Genomic DNA, 20,969 nt, shown 5'->3' on the forward strand with positions numbered 1-20,969 from the left:
CACTGGCTGCTGCTTGGGCGGTCCTCAAGGTCAAACACAGAGCCCTACCCTGGAGATCTCAAGCACCTCCAGAATCTGACACTGACTCCAAGATTCCTGAGTCTCAGCATTCATGAAACGCAGTATGTGAAACCCAGTTACCTACCAGCTCTCATCACCCTCAAGTTGGCTGCTACACACAGGAGAAGAAAACCTATCTAACAGTTCCTCTATTCGCTCAAATAATGGAGAGCTGTGCTGTGACTACAAAGGTTCTAACCCTACTGCTGATCCATAAAGGGGATCAGTATGAGTCCACATGTTGGAACATGTTTTTTCCAAGTTGCTTTTTAAAAAGCCTATAAAATTATACACAACAAACTACAGTAAAGACCTGTTAAGATTGCAAAGTCAGGCACTCAGCTGCTAGGAAATGTCAACAGTAAAGTGGGCAGGGATTGTGTCCCTAGCCTGTTTGCCAGAAGCTGGAAATAAGGGGTGGATCACTTGATAATTACCTGTTCTGTTCATTCCCTCAGGCACCTGGCATTGGCCACTGTTGGAAGACAGGATACCGGGCTAGATGGACGTTTGGTCTGACCCAGTATGGCCGTTCTTTTGGGCCATTCAGCCTTAGTTTTGGCATTTCCTAACTTTTGAATGCTTGATGGCTTTGTCACCTGAATGTTCTTTTACCACAGTTATTTGTGTGTGATTTTATTGTTACCTCTGTGATCAGCTGGGCTTGTGAAAGACATGAAAGAAGAAAGTCCTTGGCTGGCCTAGCTTAAAGTTTAGGTCTGCTCTGGCCACACTTTACTTGTGTAGAAAGCTCCTACTCACAGGAAAAGTCCATTGCAGCTCAGTGAGACTACCAGGCTCACAGGCTGCAGCATTAGCTCCCTGAACACATGGCACTGAGGTGTTGGAATAGCACCACATGAGAAATGCCATAGCAAGCTCCCAAGGATGGCCAGGGTTTCTCTGCCTGTCTCCTTTTTCTTTGTTATCTTCCCTTGTGCTCTTTCAAAGGTGCTCTCTTCCGTGCCACAGTGGGGGCTTTGTCAGTCACACTTGAGGAATGAGGGCACTCAGTAAATAGGAAACTAGGACTCTCTTTCCCTTTGGCATGGCCTGCCCTTTTGTGGTTTCAGTGGAAAACTAGACTAAAGACCACAGAGCTCTTTAGCGAACAAGAAATGGCACAACAAGAAATGGAGCCGAAAAGAATGCCAAGGCTGTCATTTCCCCATCAGTGGTTTGGCTGGGTTTTATCCTTGGAGAAACGTTTAAAATGCTTGGGGGCTGAAGCCTATCCAGGAAACAGGTGGTTTGCTTTACGAAGTGGCATGTGGAATGGTAAGTGAATAGTGCTGTGCCTGAGTCCAAACTGCAGCAGCTGTACGGCCATACACGCTGCGCTGCAGAGGGATATTTTTCATGTGATGCGTGGAAAAGAGCAGTAACCCTTGTTTGTTATATGAGGTCTTGCAAGACTTCATTGGAAAACAGCCAGTGTAACATGGAAAAAAAGCCGTTAAAAATGAGTCACCATAGTCACATTCAGAGTTCTCCAGCATAGGTTTTCAGTTGCAAATACTCAGCTATCCAGAGCAGATAAGAATGCTTTATTAAAATGACAGTCTCTACCACAAATTAAATTACTTGAAATTATGCTAATATTCAATACTTTTAAAATATGAATTTAGACTAGTCATAGTACAGTAGCAACAGCAAAATTGTCATGCATGCTGTGTTGCGTAACATCACAAAGTGCATTCCAAAACCACCAAGACACTCTATTCAGGTGCTTTATACAGCACTTAATAGGAAAGCATAGTTTAAGAAACTAATTTTTAGTCTGCAACTTGATTAGGTAGTTTGCTACTATTTAGCCATTTGTTTTATCTGTATTGAATATTTGTGTGTGCCTAAGATCAAGTTCAGATGTAGTTATTTCGAGACATCTGAGGGAGGCTGATGATGTTTTTTCCATCTCTACCTACTAGCACTGAGGTTGAAACTAGATTAGGATTTGGATGGTGCTGACGAATGTGTGTTAACAGGCTACTGTGGACACAGCAGTGTGATTTTTTAATGTGTGCTAAATTGGTTCCAGTTTAAAATGCATGTTAAAGGCACATTCCCTTGTCTATACTAGTCTTCCAAATCCTAGTCCAGACAAGACCTTAAATACTCGGTGACATTTGAAGAATACATATAGATGTATTACAGAAGTGAGCAGCTGGCATATTAGGGCTGACTTTAACAGTGATACAAGTCAGTTCCATCTACACTGGTGGTAGAGGTGCGCAAATAAAAAAAAATCTATTTGTAAATATGTTCACCAAAGCCAACATGCCATTCAGTCTGTTTACATCTGAACTCTTTCTTCAAGCCTTTATGTTACTTTTCTTTCCATGAATGGTTGTAGAACTTTCTCTTTGTGCAGATATGGGAGCCAAGCATATTCATGCTGGAAACAGTCACCTGCTATCAGGGCTGGTGTCACGTCTCTATCATCCAAACAGGAAACAGAAACCATACCATGTGACCAATCATACAGAATACTTCATTACAAATACTGAAATGCTTGCTATGACCAGTTAGTGACAACCAACAGACCCCCAGCTATGTCCATGAAACATATGGGTTGAGCAGCTTTGCACAGTAAATAAATATGTGAGAGCTATAATCCATTTGCAGCCAACAATATGCAATCAGGGCAAAAGTTAAATCCAATGCACAGGTAATTTTCAACCAGTAGACCTGCTCTACTCCTAGCCTTGAAAGTAGAAGGGCACTTGACATCCTGCCATCTGAATGAGCAGTTCAATTGTTGATTGGGTAGGGTTATCCTTAGGCTTCCTTTATTATTATTCCTGTGGGGCTGGAATTCTACAGCAGTCAGATAGCATCCGTGCCTGCTTATAGGCACAGAGAGTTGAGTTGCAGAGCCCATATTTAGAAGAAAATTGATAACAGTTTTCAAATTAGAACTAATGAGAAAGTGATTAAACAGGTGGCTTTAACAGTGTCTTATGTTAAATTAATGTATTATTGCAAGACATAGAGTTTATGCCTTAAACTGGCATAGCTTCCCGCGGCCATGAATGATGAAACCAATTGTTACATTTTGCTAGGTCATATCAGGAAAAATGGAACTGATTGATTTAAGCCTCTAGCACATGCACACACTTGCCAACACTCAGCTGGAGATTTCCAAGCCTGGAATAGGCATTGCCTCCCCTGTTGCAATTTGCTGGAGACTGCTAGCACTGTGCTTGCCAGAATTATTAAGCTTGTCAGAGGAACAGCATTGGCATTTGTCCTTTGTGCGATAGTTGATGTGCATAAATCCAAACTAGTGTTAACACAGGAACAGAACTTGTCACCCCCCCACCACCTTCTTTTAATTAATTTCCTTGAGGTTTAATAGTGTGCTTAACAGGCTCAGTAGTATCCCTTATCCTCTCTAACATAGCGAGCCAAGAACAAGACAAAGACACAGAGGCTGTTAGTAGGCAATTCTGCCTGCTAGTGGAGGTTACTGCTGGTAATGCATCACAAGGCAATAAAATACATCAACCACCAGGATATTTCAACCTCTAGTGTTCCAAGAATAGATGCTCTGTATTTTTACAAGGGAACTGTGATGAAGGATATAAAAAGAATGAACTTAATGGAAATATCTATGTCATCTTGTTTTCTTTGGACAATGTTTAATTCTTATTATTAGCAGAAAAATCCTGACAATATACAGATTGAGGACTATGGATGGGAACGTATTTTAACAGTCAATGTAGTAATATGAGTAATCGATCCATAGTTTTAAAGCCAGAAAGGACCATCAGATTATCCCATTTGACCTCCTGCTGAACACACATCCTAGAATTTCATCCAGTTCTTCTTTGCATGATTGCACATGTCCATTCCACTTAAGGCATGTGCACATGCAGCCCATTGGAGCTGGAGATGTTTTTCCCTTGGTGATAGCTGTTGTGACATGTTTTTCAGACCTAGAATCACATATGGCTCTTTTCTGCACCCTCCCTGTAGTCACATCCTTTTAAAAATATGGACACTAGTACTGTACGCAGAATTCCAGTATCAGTGTCAGCATGCCTTATACATTTCCATTGACTCTGCAGATGGAAATACTAATGGGAACTACCCAGAGATAATGCTTTGCCTAGTGAAAAATGTTGGTTTCAGATTTACTATTACAGATATAGACTAAGTGGCAGACTTTCAACTGGTCTGCTCAACTCAGTGAGAGAGGGAGTGAGCAGGGAGCTCTAACTGGTTTCTTGACCCAAAGCAGCGGGGGAAAAGCATTGACTTATTCACTGGGTGTGAAGTGCTTCTGGGATCTTATACCAGGGGATGGCCAGGAGTAGTGGAACACTGTTCCCACCACTACTCCCCACCTACTCCACGGGTTGAGTGGGTGGCTGGTACAGGAGGTGGCAGACCAGCCTCTACCACTTGTGTGTTCTCATGAATAGGGGAAATTCACAACTGTTCATTACAATCCATTTTAAGATCACTTTGCACCACTTACATGACACGAAATGGATCTAGACTAGGCAATCTGGTCCTAAAAGTGTATTGATGACACACTGTAATTTTTGAATAAAATTATAAACAAATCTGAGCTTTCCAGTTATGGCCATGTGACCATCTATCAATGTGGATCTTGCACTTTTGAGAGAGAGAGAGAGAGAGAGAGGTTAAGTTATTTGCAAAAGTCCCATGCAGAATCAATGTTAGAATCAATGTCAAAAGTTCCTGTTTCCAGTCCCAAACTCAAGTTAAAGTTCTCCTCTCCCAGTATCTATCAGCAGCATAACAAGGGTTGAATCAATCCAGCTGGCCCTGGTTTGTCAGACTTATAAACTAGATGCTGCAGAAACCATTCAGAGGGCCTGACTTTGGGCCACCCTTCAATTTATTTCTGTACATTTTATATTGTACCTATTCAGGCTCTAGGCAGATTCAGCTTGCAGAACAGGTTTCAAATATCACATTTGGCCCAAAATTTTGATCTTGGGGGAAGAAAAAGTTCTTACAAAATTTAATACAATAAAAAACATTTCTATATTTTTCTTTAGAGTACAGTGAAAAGGTTTATGTTTTAACAAGCTCTCCCCTACAGTGTCTGCAACCTAAACATAACTACTGCAATCTGAAACGGACTAGAAGCTGATTCTAGCCAAAGTGAAACTGATGAGTTTATTTTTGGGGGGCAGTAATAATGAATGCCCATTACTATATCTTACAATAGTGTAACTGAACTTATGTAGATTAATTGAAGCGTGCTTAAGTCTCTATATCAGGTCTGATAACCATAGTTAATTGTGTAATTAAATATCAGTGGCTCTTAGAACTCTTTATCAATATATCAATTTCAGTTACACTTAATTTTACACCGAAAGTTACCCCTTCCCATCTATAGAACAGCATTTTATTTTTTATTAAACCGTCAGAAGGAAGCGACATGTCACACGGAATTACAGTACTTTTAAAATAAATAAAGGATTTACCCAGAGATTTTGCATCCAATTTCCAACTGTCACTAGAAAATCCTGGGAGAATTTCCTCCTTCACCGCTCCCAAATTGAGGAAACAAATTTCAGAGAGGTATCTGCTGCCCATACTTAAAAAAATAATATTTCTAGGAAATAATAGCAATAAAAGTTATAGACATCTTATTTCCATCTTTAGCACACATTTTCACGTCAGGTAAAAAGGATGCTTAAAGTTGAGCTACAAAGGAAAGAAAAATTCAGTTAGTGCCCTTTTGATTCTTCAGGGTGTATTAAAAAAATCTGCATTTCTACCATAGATTGATCAGTAATGTAGTCTAGTCTTTCCTGTTTTTGCTGGAAGACTCGTTGGACATCTGAGGGATATAGATGGGTGGCTTCCTCAAACTTTAATAGAAAAGTGGGGGAGAGTGGTATTGAATCCATGGGTACATGGCTCTCTCTCAATTTGCAAAAGCTTAAATCATAAATAAAAAAAAATGCCCTGAATCTTGGATGTAGGAAGATTAATGTATAGCAAAAAGTACCACCATTCTCTAGGTACTTCAACATGTCTTATAAACAGATCACAGTGTTAAACTACTGAAGTCGCTTTGACTGGATCTCTTCTAAAATAAAGTATCAAAGGGGTAGCCATGTTAGTCTGGATCTGTAAAAGCAGCAAATAGTCCTGTGGCACCATAGACTAACAGACGTATTGGAGCATGATTACAAAAATATTGTGTTTAAAGGAGGCATCATTCAGCAGACCCCATTGAAGCTAGCTGCATGTGATATATGACATGCATTTTAAAAAGAGCCAAAGGTTTTTGTACAAGGTTGAAACAGTAACCCTGATCACTTATAAAGTGCTTCTTCTTTCCCCCCAAAGCACCCATCTAATCCTCACAACATGCCCATGAGGTAGATCAGTATTATCAGACAGAAGCAGAAACTGAGGCTGTATAGCTCCCTATGGCCGTAAGTAACTTTCTCCGTTGAGTCAGCAGCTACAGTAGGATTACAACTTTCTGACTCAAAGCCCCAAACTCAGTCTGCATGACCACAGCTGCTGCCAGTACTAGCTCTCTAGCTTAATGCAGGGAAGTCTTTGTAGGGAGGAAAAAGATATATTTTAGCCCAGTGGCTTATCCTTCGTGATCCTGATTCTTTTACCCTCACAACATTTTCACCCCATATATTGAACTCATTCTTCCCCCCATCGAACCTATTCAAAATACAACAGCAGTGGAAGGCTGGCTTCCCATTCCTCTGTTGGAATAGTGTGTAACCTCTTCAAAATCCACACCAAAAACATTTAATGAAGACACAGTGGGTAAGGCTCAGAACAGATTGTATTGAAATAGCTGCTTGCTGCTCCAATCCAGCAGGACAGAGACAAGCTCCCCTCCCAGAGGACTCCTTTGGAGGAATTTATAATACCAAGCCTTTTAGCGTATCTCAACATAAATTACATACCATGTGTATGCAACCATATATATCTATTGGAACAAATCCCACTTACCTTACTCACTTGTGTAGTTCCTTTGAAGGTAATGGGACTAGCTGTATGAATAAGGCAAGCAGGATTTCTCCCAACGGATGCTTACATAGAAACACACTATATTTTGATGACTGATTTTTAAAGGAATTAAGCACCTATAAATACAGGCAGGTGAAGTGGGTGCTTTTGAAAATCCTACTATGTGGCTAGTTGCATCTTTAGGCATCTAAATACCTTTAAAAACCTGACCCTAAACCACCAGTAAGAGGTATTTTACCAGGAAAGTGTCCAGCTCCATTTAATGGTTACTAGTTTTATAGCCCTCCTTGCTCTTCGTAACACATCTGTGATAGGCAGGGGATACTTATGGATCCTTAAATAACACTAAGGGTGCTCAACATAAAATAATATGACACACACACTGAATATATGCAATCAACGTGGGGTGATGAATATGATGTCAATGAATAGAGAGTTCCTCTTGTTAACTGGAATTGAAGCTGCTGTTAGCTCTGAGCGCTTGTCTGGTCATCTTCATCATGCAAAGTGCCATAGGATAAGCTGTTTGAATCCGGCTGTATTTTGTCAATCTTGTTTTTTCCTGTAGGAATGGAAAAAAACTCAATGAAAAAAAATCACAATCCTGCCAATCCATTATTTTTCTGTTAAAGGCTCCTCAGTCTGGATGCCTTTTATTTTCCTTTGATAGGCTGTGGAAACAGTTAAGAAATAATTTAAGAAAGTCTGAAAAAAATCAACTGGAAATAGGAATAGAAAAGAAGAAAGAAGTAAGTTTATTAAATAAGATTGGAGGATATTTCTGCTTCAATTCTCTCCATTCAATCCCCACTCCATTACCTGATGCTTTTAGACTTTTAAACATAGATGACTGGCAAATATTTGACAAAGAACATCCAAAACCATGCTTACCAGGAATGTGTCCACAATCAATATAAGGAACTTGCAAATGCTCCTCTTCTTGATTTCGTGTGATTACAAACACGCCAAGAAATGACAGAAGACACCTACAAAGCCATTGCGAAAAAAAAGGTTAGAAGCAGCACATTGCATTTGAAGTGTGGGTCTTGTCCTGGGTACCCCTGTTTCTCTCTCAACAGCTTCCATATCTGAGCTGCTCAGTTTATAAGTAAAGAGAATTAGTTTTTCATGACTGGCAGCCCAGCCAACTCATCCAGGGCTCTGTGGATCTGCCTAAACAGCAAATAAAAAAACGTGGTTGGCCCATGCCAGCCGACTCAGGCTCGCATGGCTCAGTCTGAGGGGCTATTTCATTGCTGTGTAGGCTTCCGAGTTCATGCTGGAACCTGAGCTCTGGGACCCTCTACCCTGCAGGAGCCTAGAGGCTAGGCTCTAGTCTGAGCCCAGATGTTTACACAGCAATGAAACAGCCCTGAGGTTTTTCTTTGCTGTGTAGATAGACCCAATGTCAGGCTGGGCTCTTAACTGGGAGTGAGGTCTGAGAAGGTAATAAAGGTTCTGGGGAGCAAATTATGCTCTCGACAATCCCTCAGCAGTTTATGGATTCCTGTGGGGTTTCAAAGGCGGTTTGCCTTACTCACACACCTAATCTCACTGACTTCAAAGGAACTGATGTGAGAAAGCTGAGCTGAGCCACAGCAAGGAAAACACATTTGCATCCTGGAACAACTTTGTGGAGTATCTACGCTAATATTTACAGGTAAATTGATTATCAGTTAACTCGAGTTACAACACAACCAAAAACTCCAGTCTAGACAGGCCCTTTGTTTCACTCATTTGACTTTTGTGTCTCAGAACCAGGCTTCTGGCCAGCAGTGATTTTGAACTGCTTGGTAAGTGTCTTCTGTCTGTCTAAGGCTGTACAGAACATCAACTTCATGCCTGCCAAGTGTGTACATTTAATTTGCTTATCTTCATTTTCTACTACTTTCACTACAAACACTGTCAGTCACACAAACTATTAAATAGTTCTATAGGGCCGCTCCGTCCTCCCTCCAGTGGGAGTGGTCACCTACAATTGTCAGTTGTGCTTGTTTGACTACATTAGGGCCAGGCATCTGATTAAGAATTTTGAGAACTGTTCTTCCACCTGTGTGTTAAGTATCCCATTCCCATCAACAATGATCTCTCACCTATCACCGGAACCTTTACTGTACTGGCATGTCCTGAGGAATCTGTGGTTGATTCTGTTTCACTTGACTGTATGACAGGTAGGGTGCCTTTCAAGCATTTACTGCTACCACTTATTTAGCATGACATGATCTATAATCACCAACAGACAGATTGTCCCTTCCTATCCAAAGGCAACAGGAGAGAGGCAGGCCTTTACTAAAGTGAGCCTGGTGCCTTCTGTGTGATTAACTAACACTATTGCCCATGGCTAGTAGCAGCAGAGAACAGCAGGACATGCAGGTAGAAGATAACATGGAGGGACTTTTCTAGCACTAATCAGTACATACTCCATAATGAGATCATTGATGGAAAACAGCCAATGATTAGTCATTTACAAAGGGCACATGTAATGTTAGCTTTTCATTCCATTGGGAAAAGTGGGAGAGATAGGGGCTCACGAAAGGCTAATATTAATATTTTTACAGGTTTGGATTAAAAACAGGCCCTTATAACAAAACACAAATATTAGCCTTTGCAATGTTTTTTATCCTACTGTAACAGCTGCTCTCTAACACATTGCAACAGAATAGGTTTCTTCTTCAGGAGAAAAGGAAAACTTGCCTGGAAAGGTAACTGCTGTTTCGATACAAACTTTGTTACAGATTTTCAGTAAATACACTTACCCAAATAGAAACATGAACACGCTCAGCAAAGCTGCACCTTGGAATTCCTGATAAAATATGACCCCTAGAATGTGACAGAAACAAGAAATGCAGATCTTGAACAAATTCCAAGTGATGTGAATTACCGATGACAGGGTCAGAAGGTAGGTAATGGTCAAGTGGAAAAAAATCCCAAATATGTCAATACAAATTTTGGGTGGGTTCATATTATATGCCCATATTCAGTATCTATGATTTTTGTTAGATAATAGTAATTGCATATATCTTGATAAGATCTCACTCTACCAGGTCTGGACTTCTTGCGTGTGTTGTTAATTGTTCAGTATAGTCATATTTTATATTGCCAACAACTGAAAATCCTTGTTAAGTGTAAAAGATATTTTTAAAGAATGAAACCTTGTTGAATTACATAGAGGTCCTTACACAGTGTTTATTCAGGTCAGGCTCAGACTGAGCGCTTGTCTACATGCAGAGTTGCAGCAATTTAACTAAAGGTTTTGTTTGAAACCGATACAGTTAAGCACAAAAGGCTTTGTGGACACTCTTCCTTCAGATTACAATCAGGTTTATTTGGGGTTAGCCTGGACAATTAGGAACAGACTTAAAACTGCAATAAGTTCACCATTTTAGCTGGTTTAACTAAACGGGTGCAGATTTGTATATAGAGCAGAAGTTCTCAAACTGTGGTTCGCGGACCACAGTGATCCGCAAGCTCCATTCAGGTGGACCACAGATAGTTCCCCCTAAGGTGCGCGCCTGGCGGCTGCACATGAACAAATGAAGGGCCGCCTATCTAACTTTATGTCAGTTCATATTGTGGGGCTGCCGCAGCAGGGGAAAGAGGGAGACCCCTCCCCTCCTTCCCAGTCCCAGCGTGGGGACTGCCGTGGCAGGGGAGAGAGGGCACATCCATTACATTAGAAAAGTAAATATTAAAATATGAGTTGTGTGCTTTTATTTGTAGAAGAGAAAAAGTTTATTATTATTAAGGTTTTTTATATTGCGCTTTTATCCAAAGTGCTTTACACTAACGGTAGTGTTAGTACCATTACACGACACTGGTCAGACCTCATCTGGAATAATGTGTGCAGTTCTGGTCTCCCATGTTTAAGAAGGATGAATTCAAACTGGAACAGGTACAGAGACGGGCTACTAGGATGATCCGAGGAATGGAAAACCTGCCTTATGAAAGGAGACTCAAAGAGCTGGGCTTGTTTAGCCTGGGTTAGCGCCAGTGCAACGCCTTTTGGCCAATGTCTGCGCTCGGTCACGAAACGTGGCAATCTGTTCTAAACACTGCTGCTGAGGCGAATCTTCGATGGAAACTCCCGTTTGAGCATTTAATGGAGTTCTGAATGATTAAATTTCCTGCAGACTAATAACAGGACTGCCATGTGTGCGTTTAGAAATTGGTTCAAAATATTATAGCTGTATAATTTTGGCTTATTCCTGGAGAACAAGATCTTTAGGGGTACATTCATCTGCAATAAATTAAATTAAATCCATAGAAATAGGGCTGGTCAAAATAATTTAAAACTTGATTGAATGCAGGCTTAATTGCACTATCAATGAATAGAAGTACCATTGAGAAATGATTTTTGCAACATTTCTACATTTTCAAATATATTGGATTTCCATTACATCACAGAATACAAAGTGTACAGTGCTTCACTTTTATTATTATGATTTACAAATATTTGCACTGGTAAAAAAAGATAAACAAAAGAAATAGTATTTTTCAATTCACTCATATAAAGTACCTGTAGTGGCAATCTCCGTTATCGATGAAAGAGCAAGCGTTACAGAATGTAGATTTTATCTCCTTCTTCTTCTTTTTTTTTACATACCTGTGACTCAAAATAAAATGTGCAAACTTTAGACCCTACAAGTGCACTCAGTTCCTACTTCTTGTTCAGGCTAATCGCTAAGACAACACAAGTACAAGTTCTTTTATATTACGGGGTAATGCTGCCTGCTTTCTAATTTTGCAATGGAAAATGAGAGACATATGCCTCGTTCATGCTTCCATTCCAGAAGGACATGCTCATGTTGAGTGGATGGGTTGTGCTCGTATTAATGATCCCACGCAGTGCGGACCGACACACATCTTTTCAACCTTCTGAGTCAGATGCCACCAGCAGAGGTTATATGCTTTTATTGGGTTTGGGTTCTGTAGTTTTTGTATTGGATGTGTTGCCTCTTTTAAGGACCTTCTGACAGACATGCTTCAACCTTGTGCCTCTCAGATTTGAAGCCACTTCAGATTCTTAACCTGTAGGGGTCGAGTGCTGTAACTATCTTAGAAATCTAATTGGTACCTTCTTTGTGTTTTGTCAAATCTTGCAGTGGAGAAGAGTTCTTAAATAAAAACATTGTGGGTTGCCGATAACACAAAGAATGAGGCAGAATTCTGGTAGAACCAGCAAGTAGGAGAAACATACAATCAGGGGCGGCTGCCAGGCCCCAGGCACACCAAGCGCGGCTTGGCGGTGGCAATGCTGCCGAGGCGCTTCTGCCGCGTTGCCACAAGGGTGGCAGTGTAGGTTGCTTTGGCGGCTTACCTGCGGAGGTCTGCGGTCCCACGGGCTTCGGAGGACCTCCTGCCAGGCAAGCCGACCAAGGCAACCTGCCGGCCGTGCTGGTGGCAGAAAGCCGTAGAGCAGCCACTGCATACAATTCTCCCCAAAGAGTTAACACATGTTTTTTAAATGAGTGTTCTCAGCATGGAAGCATGTCCTCTGGAATGGTGCCAAGCGTGAATGGACATATTGAATGGTTTAGTGCATATGCACATAAAACTGCAAAGCTGCGCTACCAAGTCATGTGAAGACACCGGTGTGCTCGCACTTTTAGGTGACATTGTAATAAAGAAGTGGTCAGCACAGCACGACATTATCTTCTATAAATGTAAACAAACTTCTTTGTCTTAGCGATTGGCTGAACAAGAAGTAGGACTGAGTGGACATGTCGACTCTAAAGTTTTACATTGTTTTGTTTTTGAGTGCAGTTATGTAACCAAAAAAAAAAAATCTACATTTGTAAGTTGCTCTTTCATGATAAAGAGATTGCATTACAGTACTTGTATGAGGTGAATTTAAAAAATACTATTTATTTTATCTTTTTTACGTGAAAATATTTGTAATAAAAATAATAATATAAAGGGTGCACTGTACACTTTGTGTTCTGTGTTGTAATGGAAATCAATATATTTGAAAATGTAGAAAAACATCCAAAATATTTATAATAAATGTAAATTGGCATTTTATTATTAACAGTGCGATTAAAACTCAGATTAATTGCAGTTATTTTTAATGGAGTTCATTTGTTTTGAGTTAATCATTTGAGTCAACTGCAATTGATTGACAGCCCTAAAAAAATATAAAACCTGTGGCAGTGAGTCTTAGAGCCTGGGTCAACAGATTTGGGCTCACGCTGTGGGGCTTGAAATAGTAGTACAGACAATCCTAACCGGGCTGGAGCCTGGGGCCAGAGCCCCATCTCCTTGGCCAGGTTCCAAAGGGTTTCCAGGTCGAGCCCGAATGTCCACACTGCTATATTTAGCCCCACAAGCCTGAGCCAAATGACCTGGGCTCAGAGACTCAGGGCAGCAGAATTTTTTTTCAGTGTAGACGTTTATGTCTTTCTCTCCTCTCTTGTTCTTTCAGTGCAGACAATTTCCAAGATTTTCAGTGTCTTTTTAATGAGATCAAGTTCAAAGTTCTCACCCAGAATAAAACGTTATAAGGTTTAAAGGCCTTTGGAGTATTTTATTTCCTTCACTTAACCTAGAATGCAGCCTTCTGAAATATAAGACACAAACTACTACAAAACACAGCTGTCTGTCATTTGAGTAGCTTGCCACACTATTACAATTACTTTACCAGCTAGGATATGGAGACGCCAATGCACACATGGTAAACACATTTATGGTACTTCCAGAGGAGGCTAATACTAATGACAGTACCTAATAAGCCAGTAAAACAGAATAAACTGTACATGGCTGTATTGTACTGGAAAAGCTAGAATCTGATGGTATTTAATTTTATTTCAAAGTTCTGAACTTATGATCATTTTCAAAATATACACTTATCATATTATATAAAGATCTTTCGCTGAAGATAAAAGTGACTTGTTTGCATTCCTGATTCAAAGAAGAGAATTCAATCTTGCTATTTAGAAAGAGCTTTTGTTTGGATACAAAGTAAAAACAAACCTGCAATGATGGCGCTGGTAGTGAAGAACACAAAGTTAATCGGCACAATGACTGTTGCATTGTAGAGCTGCATAGCTTGGTTTAAGAACCTAAAAGAAGGAAGTTATTACATCTCCTGGATACAAAGTTTGCTGTGCACTAAGTGTAGTAATAACTTTCACACCAAAACAACTAACAGCGCAGGACAAGTTGGCATCTGCAGCAGCTATGCATACTGGGTTTGACCCTGCATAGTACAAATGAATAGTGCAAGATAAAAGATGTTGAGCACAGGAAATCCAACTCTGAATCAATGAGAGTAACGTTGTATGACTGCCAAATTATTCCTGCCTATTAGCAAGAGTAAGACCTAGCCTGGGGACACATAGCTAAATGCTGATTAGCATGAGGAGGCTTAAGTTTTTGTCTCTTCAGACACCCGCTCTCTTCCCCTTTTTAAGAGCTTGATCCAAAGCCCACCAAAATCAACAGGAATCTTTCCACTGACTGGGCTTTGCATCAGGCCATTATACCTGGGATAGAAGCATAGAAGATTAGGGTTGGAAGAGATCTCAGGAAGTCATCTAGTCCAACTCCCTGCTCAAAGCAGGTCCAACACCAACTAAATCATCCCAGCCAGGGCTTTGTCAAACCGGGCCTTAAAAACCTTTAAAGGAAGGAGATTCCACCACCTTCCTAGGCAACCCATTCCAGTGCTTCATCACCCTCCTAGTGAAATAGTGTTTCCTAATACCCAACCTAGACTTCCCCCACTGCAACTTGAGATCATTGCTCCTTCTTCTGTCATCGGCCACTACTGAGAACAGCCTAACTCCTTCCCCTTTGGAATCCCACTTCAGGTAGTTGAAGGTTGCTATCAAATCCCCCCTCACTCTTCTCTTCTGCAGACTAAACAAGCCCCGTTCCCTCAGCCTCTCCTGGTAAGTCATGTGCCCCAGCCCCCTGATCATTTTCATTGCCCTCCACTGGACCGTCTCCAATTTGTCCACATCCCTTCTGTAGTGGGGGGACCCAAAAACTGGTACACCTATCCAGATGTGGCCTCACAGGTGACGAATAGAGGGAATAATCACGTCCTTGATCTGCTGGCATGCTCCTACTAATGCAGCCCAATATGCCGTTAGCCTTCTTGGCAACAAGGGCACACTGCTGACTCATATCTAGCTTTCATCCACTGTAATGCCCAGGTCTTTTCTGCAGAACTGCTCCTTAGCCAGTCCGTCCTAGCCTGTAGCAGTGCATGGGTTTTCCGTCCTAAGTGCAGGACTCTGCACTTGTCCTTGTTGAACTCATCAGATTCTTTTGACCATCCTCTAATTTGTCTAAGTCCCTCTGTATCCTATCCTACCTCCAGCGTATTACCATCCTCCCAGTTTAGTGTCACCTGCAAACTTGTGGGGTACAGTCCATGCCATCCTCCAGATCATTAATGAAGATATTGAACAAAACTGGCTCCAGGACTGACCTTTGGGGCACTCCGCTTGATACCAGCTGCCAACTAGCCATGGAGCCATTGATCACTACCCATTGAGCCCGACGATCTAGCCAGCTTTCTATCCACCTTATAGTCCATTCATACAATCCATACTTTTTTTAACTTGCTGGCAAGAATACTGTGGGAGAGATTATGTTTCTCAGCAAGGAAGCAAGCAGGAGATTTGAGCCTTTATTCCATTTAGCGCAGAGGAATAAGGGCTGCTCTCCACACAGAAGTTACTATAACTCTCCTTATTTTGGTGGGAGCTGGCATGTGTTCACACACATCTCCCACTGCAAGATCACTGGATTTGCATTTATTTAATGAAGCCATTTTGCAAATACCACCTCTATTTTGGTGGCAGTTAAATCAATTTAGCTCTAGTGGATGCATCCCACTTCTTATATAAGTGAACAGTCCTCCTATTACTTACTATCCCACGCTGCACCAGTCATTGTAGAATTGACCTCTCTGTGGGGGTCAGCATGCCTGGAAACCACTCCTCTGTTTAAACAGCTTTGGCAAATCGACACGGGCCCCATTTGCAAGCCACTTTGATAGCAAGCAACTACCATTTCTCAGAGACGCACAACTTTTTGGAGAAAATTTAAAAGAGCGATCAAGCAGGCCTCATGCATTTGCATGGACCCTTCCAGAGCTAACTGCCTTCAAAGATCGGTGGGAGGAGAAGCATGCGCAATCACAGTTGGAAATAGTTGGCAGAGTGTCAAAGTGTACAAGCACCTACTATCCCCAAAGACAAAAGTCAGCATCAGAGCAGGAGAAAGGAGCTCAAGAAACCCACTAGCACGTTCAGGACAAAGCATGCCACCTCCAGTAAAGCACCCAAATCCTGCCCTTTTTACAGTATTTAACCTTAACGTTTAACTTGACTTGTGCCCACACACCATGCAAGACTCTCACCCCTGTTCCAGCTCCTGTACTCTGAATAAAGGGCTTAAAAAGCCACAGATTCTGACAGGGAAGAATACCTCCTTCCCTATGTCAGAGGTAAACAGCCACGGGCTGTCTGCTGAGGACCCCCACTAGGACTGCCAACTTTCTAATTGCACAAAACTGAATACCCGAGCCCTGCCCCTTCTCCTAGACTACACCTCCTTCCCTGAGGCCCTGCCCCCCACTCACTACATTCCCCCTCCCTCGGTGGCTGGCTGCCCGCCACCCTCACTCACTTTCACTGGGCTGGGGTGCAAGAGGGGGTGAGGGCTTTAACTGAGGGTGCAGGCTCCAGGGTGGGGCCAGAAATTAGGGGTTCAGGGTACGGGAGGGGGCTACAGCCTGGGGCAGGGCATTGGGCTGTAGGAGGGGATGAGGGCTCGGGGGGTGGCAGGGTTGAGGGGTTTTGGGTTCAGGAGGAGGCTCCACGCTGGGGGGGGGGTAGGACAGAGGGGTTCAGTGTATAGGAAGGGACTCTGGGCTGGGGCAGAAGATTGGGGTGCAGGGAGGGTATGGGCTCTGGGCTGAGGGTGCAGGCTCTGGTGTAGGGCAGGGGATGAGGGGCTTGGGGTGTAGGAGGGGGCTCAGAGTTTGGGGGAGGGCTCAGGGCTGGGGTAGGGGGTTGGGGCATGGGCTTACTTCCAGCGGTTCTCGGTCAGCCGCGCAGTATGGGGGGCCTAAGGCAAGCTACCTGCCTGTCCTGATTCCGTGCTGCGCCCTGGAAGCAGCCAGTAGCAGGTCCGGCTCCCAGGCGCAGCCGTGGCAGGCGGCTCTGTGCACTGCTCTCGCCTGCAGGCACTGCCCCTGCAGCTGCCATTGGCCGCGGTTCCCAGCAAATGGGAGTGTGGAGTGGGTGCTCGGGGTGGGGGCAGCACACGGAGTCCTGTGCCCCTCCCTCTCGCCTAGGAGCTGGACCTGCTGGCCCCTTCCAGGGTGCAGCACAGAGCCATCACAGATAGGAAGTAGCCTGTCTTAGCTCCGCAGCACTGCCCACCAGACTTTTAATGGCCTGGTTGGCAGTGCTGACTGGAGCCGTCAGGGTCCCTTTTTCACTGGGTGTTTTGACCAAAACTGGACACCTGGTCACCCTAGCCCCAACCCACGCACTGATGCAGAGGTCATGGCAGGCATCAGAGTGGGGCCACAGTACACAGCACCATCGAGATTTTGGGCAGCACTGAACCCCACAGGCAGCTGGGGACAGTTTGCTGTAGTTTAGTAGCCACAGATGATCATCTCATTTACACGAGGGGCCATGTTGGCTCCCAGAGCAGCCCAGAGTTGGGAAGGCACAACAAGGTGATTTACAGTTACCTTAGTCCCTCCTCCCTTTAAGCTACATGTTCAGTGTGGCACCTCTCAGAAGCACAACACAGAACCTCACCCGTAGCCTCAGCTGGAGTGCAACAGGGTTGTGCACTATTCAAGGACGTGTAGGACAACACTTGGATGTATGTGTTCTTACACCAACCTTCGTGGTCTATTTAATCCAGTAACAAAAACAGAGCAATTCATCATGTTGAAGGAGAATGAAGGTCTCAGGCAGAAGTATTACAACCTGCCACATCCATATCTACCTATAAGATTATGAATCATGCCTGTGAACACTGGAATGTATCTTTGTAAATTCAGTGTCACTGCATCCCCCACATACTGTATCCTGCCAACAATGCATTTGAAACTGAAAGAAATATTAAGAGACGGCAGAGTATTTTAGAAACCTATAAAAAGAACTGTGCTTAAACGTTTCATTGGTACGATATATGTGAATAGTTAAAATCCAAACTCTGATCTGTTTTAGCCATTAAAGTAATTGCAAGGTTATTTTAGTGACTGTTGAGCAGTCTCCATGGTGCTTTAAAAATAAAGAAATCCTACATATCTACAGGACAGTCAGGATTTTGAAGTCACTGAAAACACTTCATTATTTTCTCTCGTTTGCAACAATCTTAGTCTCAGGGACCGAAACATAGATGCTGATGCTTAGCAGCAAGTCCCCAAAAGATGTAACAAAAGCTCTTCTGAGTTCTGAAGAATCTGCAAAATAAACAAACTTGGTGAGAGAGCTAAGTAAAATGGGGTGGGGGTGGGGGAGTCAAGAGTAACAACACTGTCTGCTTTTGAAAGGTCTGCTTAGGTGGAATGGGAGAAGGCAGATATTGGGCCCAGGAAGCAAAGAGGCCACATTTTGCCTTTGAATTTTGACCAAGTGAAGGAAGGAAAACAAACAAACAAACAAAACCAAACCTGCAGAAGGAGAAGAGAATCATTCAGCAGCTTCCCATTTACCAAGCTCTATTTCCTCTCTTAAATGCCCTGAGCTCTTCTCCCAGCAAAGAGCTGGGTGTAAACTACTCTACAATCTGTGACAGGGAGTTCCAGAGTCACTGCAGAATGATGCATGGGCTTTCTCCAAAGGGAATCCTGATTCCCCTATGATAGCGCTGACACTAGAGTGCTAGGCTGGCTATTTCCTTAAAAACAATGAAAACAAACATTCCGAATTACTCTGGAGCAGAGTGCATTGAATGGTGCAATCTGCACCAGAAGCATAGGGACAAGGATAAAGAGAATGGATTCTCCATTCAGCTGGGAGTTCTATTTCACATTGCTGATGGCAACAGCAGTCTCCAGTGGCAGCAATAAAATGATCACTCAGTAGGCCAGAGCCCAGCAGGAAAAATCCTGATTTTGCAGAGTACTCTCCAAAAGTTTACTATGGCTCAGCCATACCTCGCTTGCACTTTAGGCACAAATTTCTCAGAGGCAAAACACAGTATGCAGATTTAGCTGAAGGGGATGGGAGGATCATCTATTGCAGGGGTCAGCCACCTTTCAGAAGTGATGTGCGGAGTCTTCATTTATTCACTCTAATTTAAGGTTTTGGCATGCCGGTCATACATTTTAACGTTTTTAAAAGGTCTCTTTCTATAAGTCTATAATATATAACTAAACTATTGTTGAATGTGAAGTAAATAAGGTTTTTTAAATGTTTAAGACGCTTCATTTAAAATTAAATTAAAATGCAGAGACCCCCCAGACTGGTGGCCAGGACCCAGGCAGTGTGAGTGCCACTGAAAATCAGCTCACGTGCCGCCTTTGGCTCATGTGCCATAGTTTGCCTACCCCTGATCTATTGCTTCCACCTTAGGACAAAAGGTGAACATAAATCTAAGGGCACATAAATCCATGCTTAAAATGCTGCATCGATGCAGCTGTTGCACTTTAATGAAGACTCTCTTAGCTGAAGGGAGAGAAGTTCTTTTGTTGGTTCAGTTAATCCACCTCTGTGACAAGCTCTTTCACGGACACAGTGTAACACTGACAGACTCCGGTCAGTGGCGGGTGGGATCAAACCTGGGCCCTCTGGAGCTTAGTGCATGAGCCTCTACTGCATAAGGTAAAAGCTGGCTCTTAGTAAGGCTGCAGAGCAGTCTGTCTGTCTGTGTCTCTCTCTCTCTCCCTCCCTCCCCACTCCACCCCACCCACTAGATGGGACCACATCCAGAAGGTGTGTGGGTTATAATAGCACTGTCTACACTGGTGCTTAGGTTGGATTGCGGATGTGATTGCAGAGCTATTGGCCACTATCTTTGAAAACTCATGGTGAGCGGGGGAGGTCCCAGATGACTGGAAAAAGGCTAATGTAGTGCCCATCTTTAAAAAAGGGAAGGAGGAGGATCTGGGGAACTACAGCCTCACCTCAGTCCCTGGAAAAATCATGGAGCAGGTCCTCAGGGAATCAATTCTGATGCACTTAGAGGAAAGGAAAGTGATCAGGAACAGTCAGCAGGGCTGCCTCTACCATTTTTGCCACCCCAAGCCAAAAAAAAAGTGGTTTGGACTGCTGCCACCCGAACTGCTGAAGCAGAAAAAAAATAAAAAAAGCCCGCCTGGACTGTGCCACTCCAAGAATGGACGGAATGCTGCCCCTTAGCATGTACCGCCCCAGGCTGGTGCCTGGAGCCAGCCCTGACAGTTAGCATGGATTCACCAAGGGCAAGTCATACTTGACTAACCTAATTGCCTTCTATGAGGAGATAACTCTCTCTGTGGATAAGGGGAAAGCAGTGAATGTGTTATTCCTTGACTTTAGCAAAGCTTTTGACACGGTCTTCCACAGTATTCTTGCTGGCAAGTTAAACTAGTATGGGGTGGATAAATGGACTACAAGGAGGATGTGGAAAACATGGAAAGAGTCCAGCGGAGGGCAACAAAAATGATTAGGGCACTGCAGCACATGACTTATGAGGACAGGCTGAGGGAACTGGGATTGTTTAGTCTACAGAAGAGAAGAATGAGGAGGGATTTGATAGCTGCTTTCAACTACCTGAAAGGGGGTTCCAAAGAGGACCAGATGACAGAACAAGGAGTAACAGTTTCAAGTTGCAGTGGGGGAGGTTTAGGTTGGATATTAAGAAAAACTTTTTCACTAGGAGGGTGGTGAAGCACTGGAATGGGTTACCTAGGGAGGTGGTGGAATCTCCTTCCTTAGAGGTTTTCAAGGTAAGGCTTG

At 43.0% G+C, this 20,969-nt stretch overlaps 1 protein-coding gene across 1 annotated transcript in view; it reads right to left on the bottom strand.

Moving 5' to 3' along the window:
* Positions 1-5,991: 5,991 nt before the first annotated feature.
* The window catches only part of NIPAL2 (NIPA like domain containing 2), a 71,149-nt gene continuing 56,171 nt past the window's right edge, over positions 5,992-20,969 (bottom strand). The window contains exons 8-11 of the mRNA XM_032773544.2: positions 14,020-14,108; positions 9,807-9,870; positions 7,942-8,036; positions 5,992-7,612 (exon numbers count right to left, since the gene is read on the bottom strand). Of these exons, the coding sequence (XP_032629435.1) occupies positions 7,518-7,612; positions 7,942-8,036; positions 9,807-9,870; positions 14,020-14,108 (343 nt within the window). The 3' untranslated portion in view covers positions 5,992-7,517. The remainder of the gene's footprint in view (positions 7,613-7,941; positions 8,037-9,806; positions 9,871-14,019; positions 14,109-20,969) is intronic.

Source organism: Chelonoidis abingdonii, chromosome 2 (genome assembly GCF_003597395.2).
Source record: "Chelonoidis abingdonii isolate Lonesome George chromosome 2, CheloAbing_2.0, whole genome shotgun sequence".
Classification (NCBI taxonomy): Eukaryota; Metazoa; Chordata; order Testudines; family Testudinidae; genus Chelonoidis; species Chelonoidis abingdonii.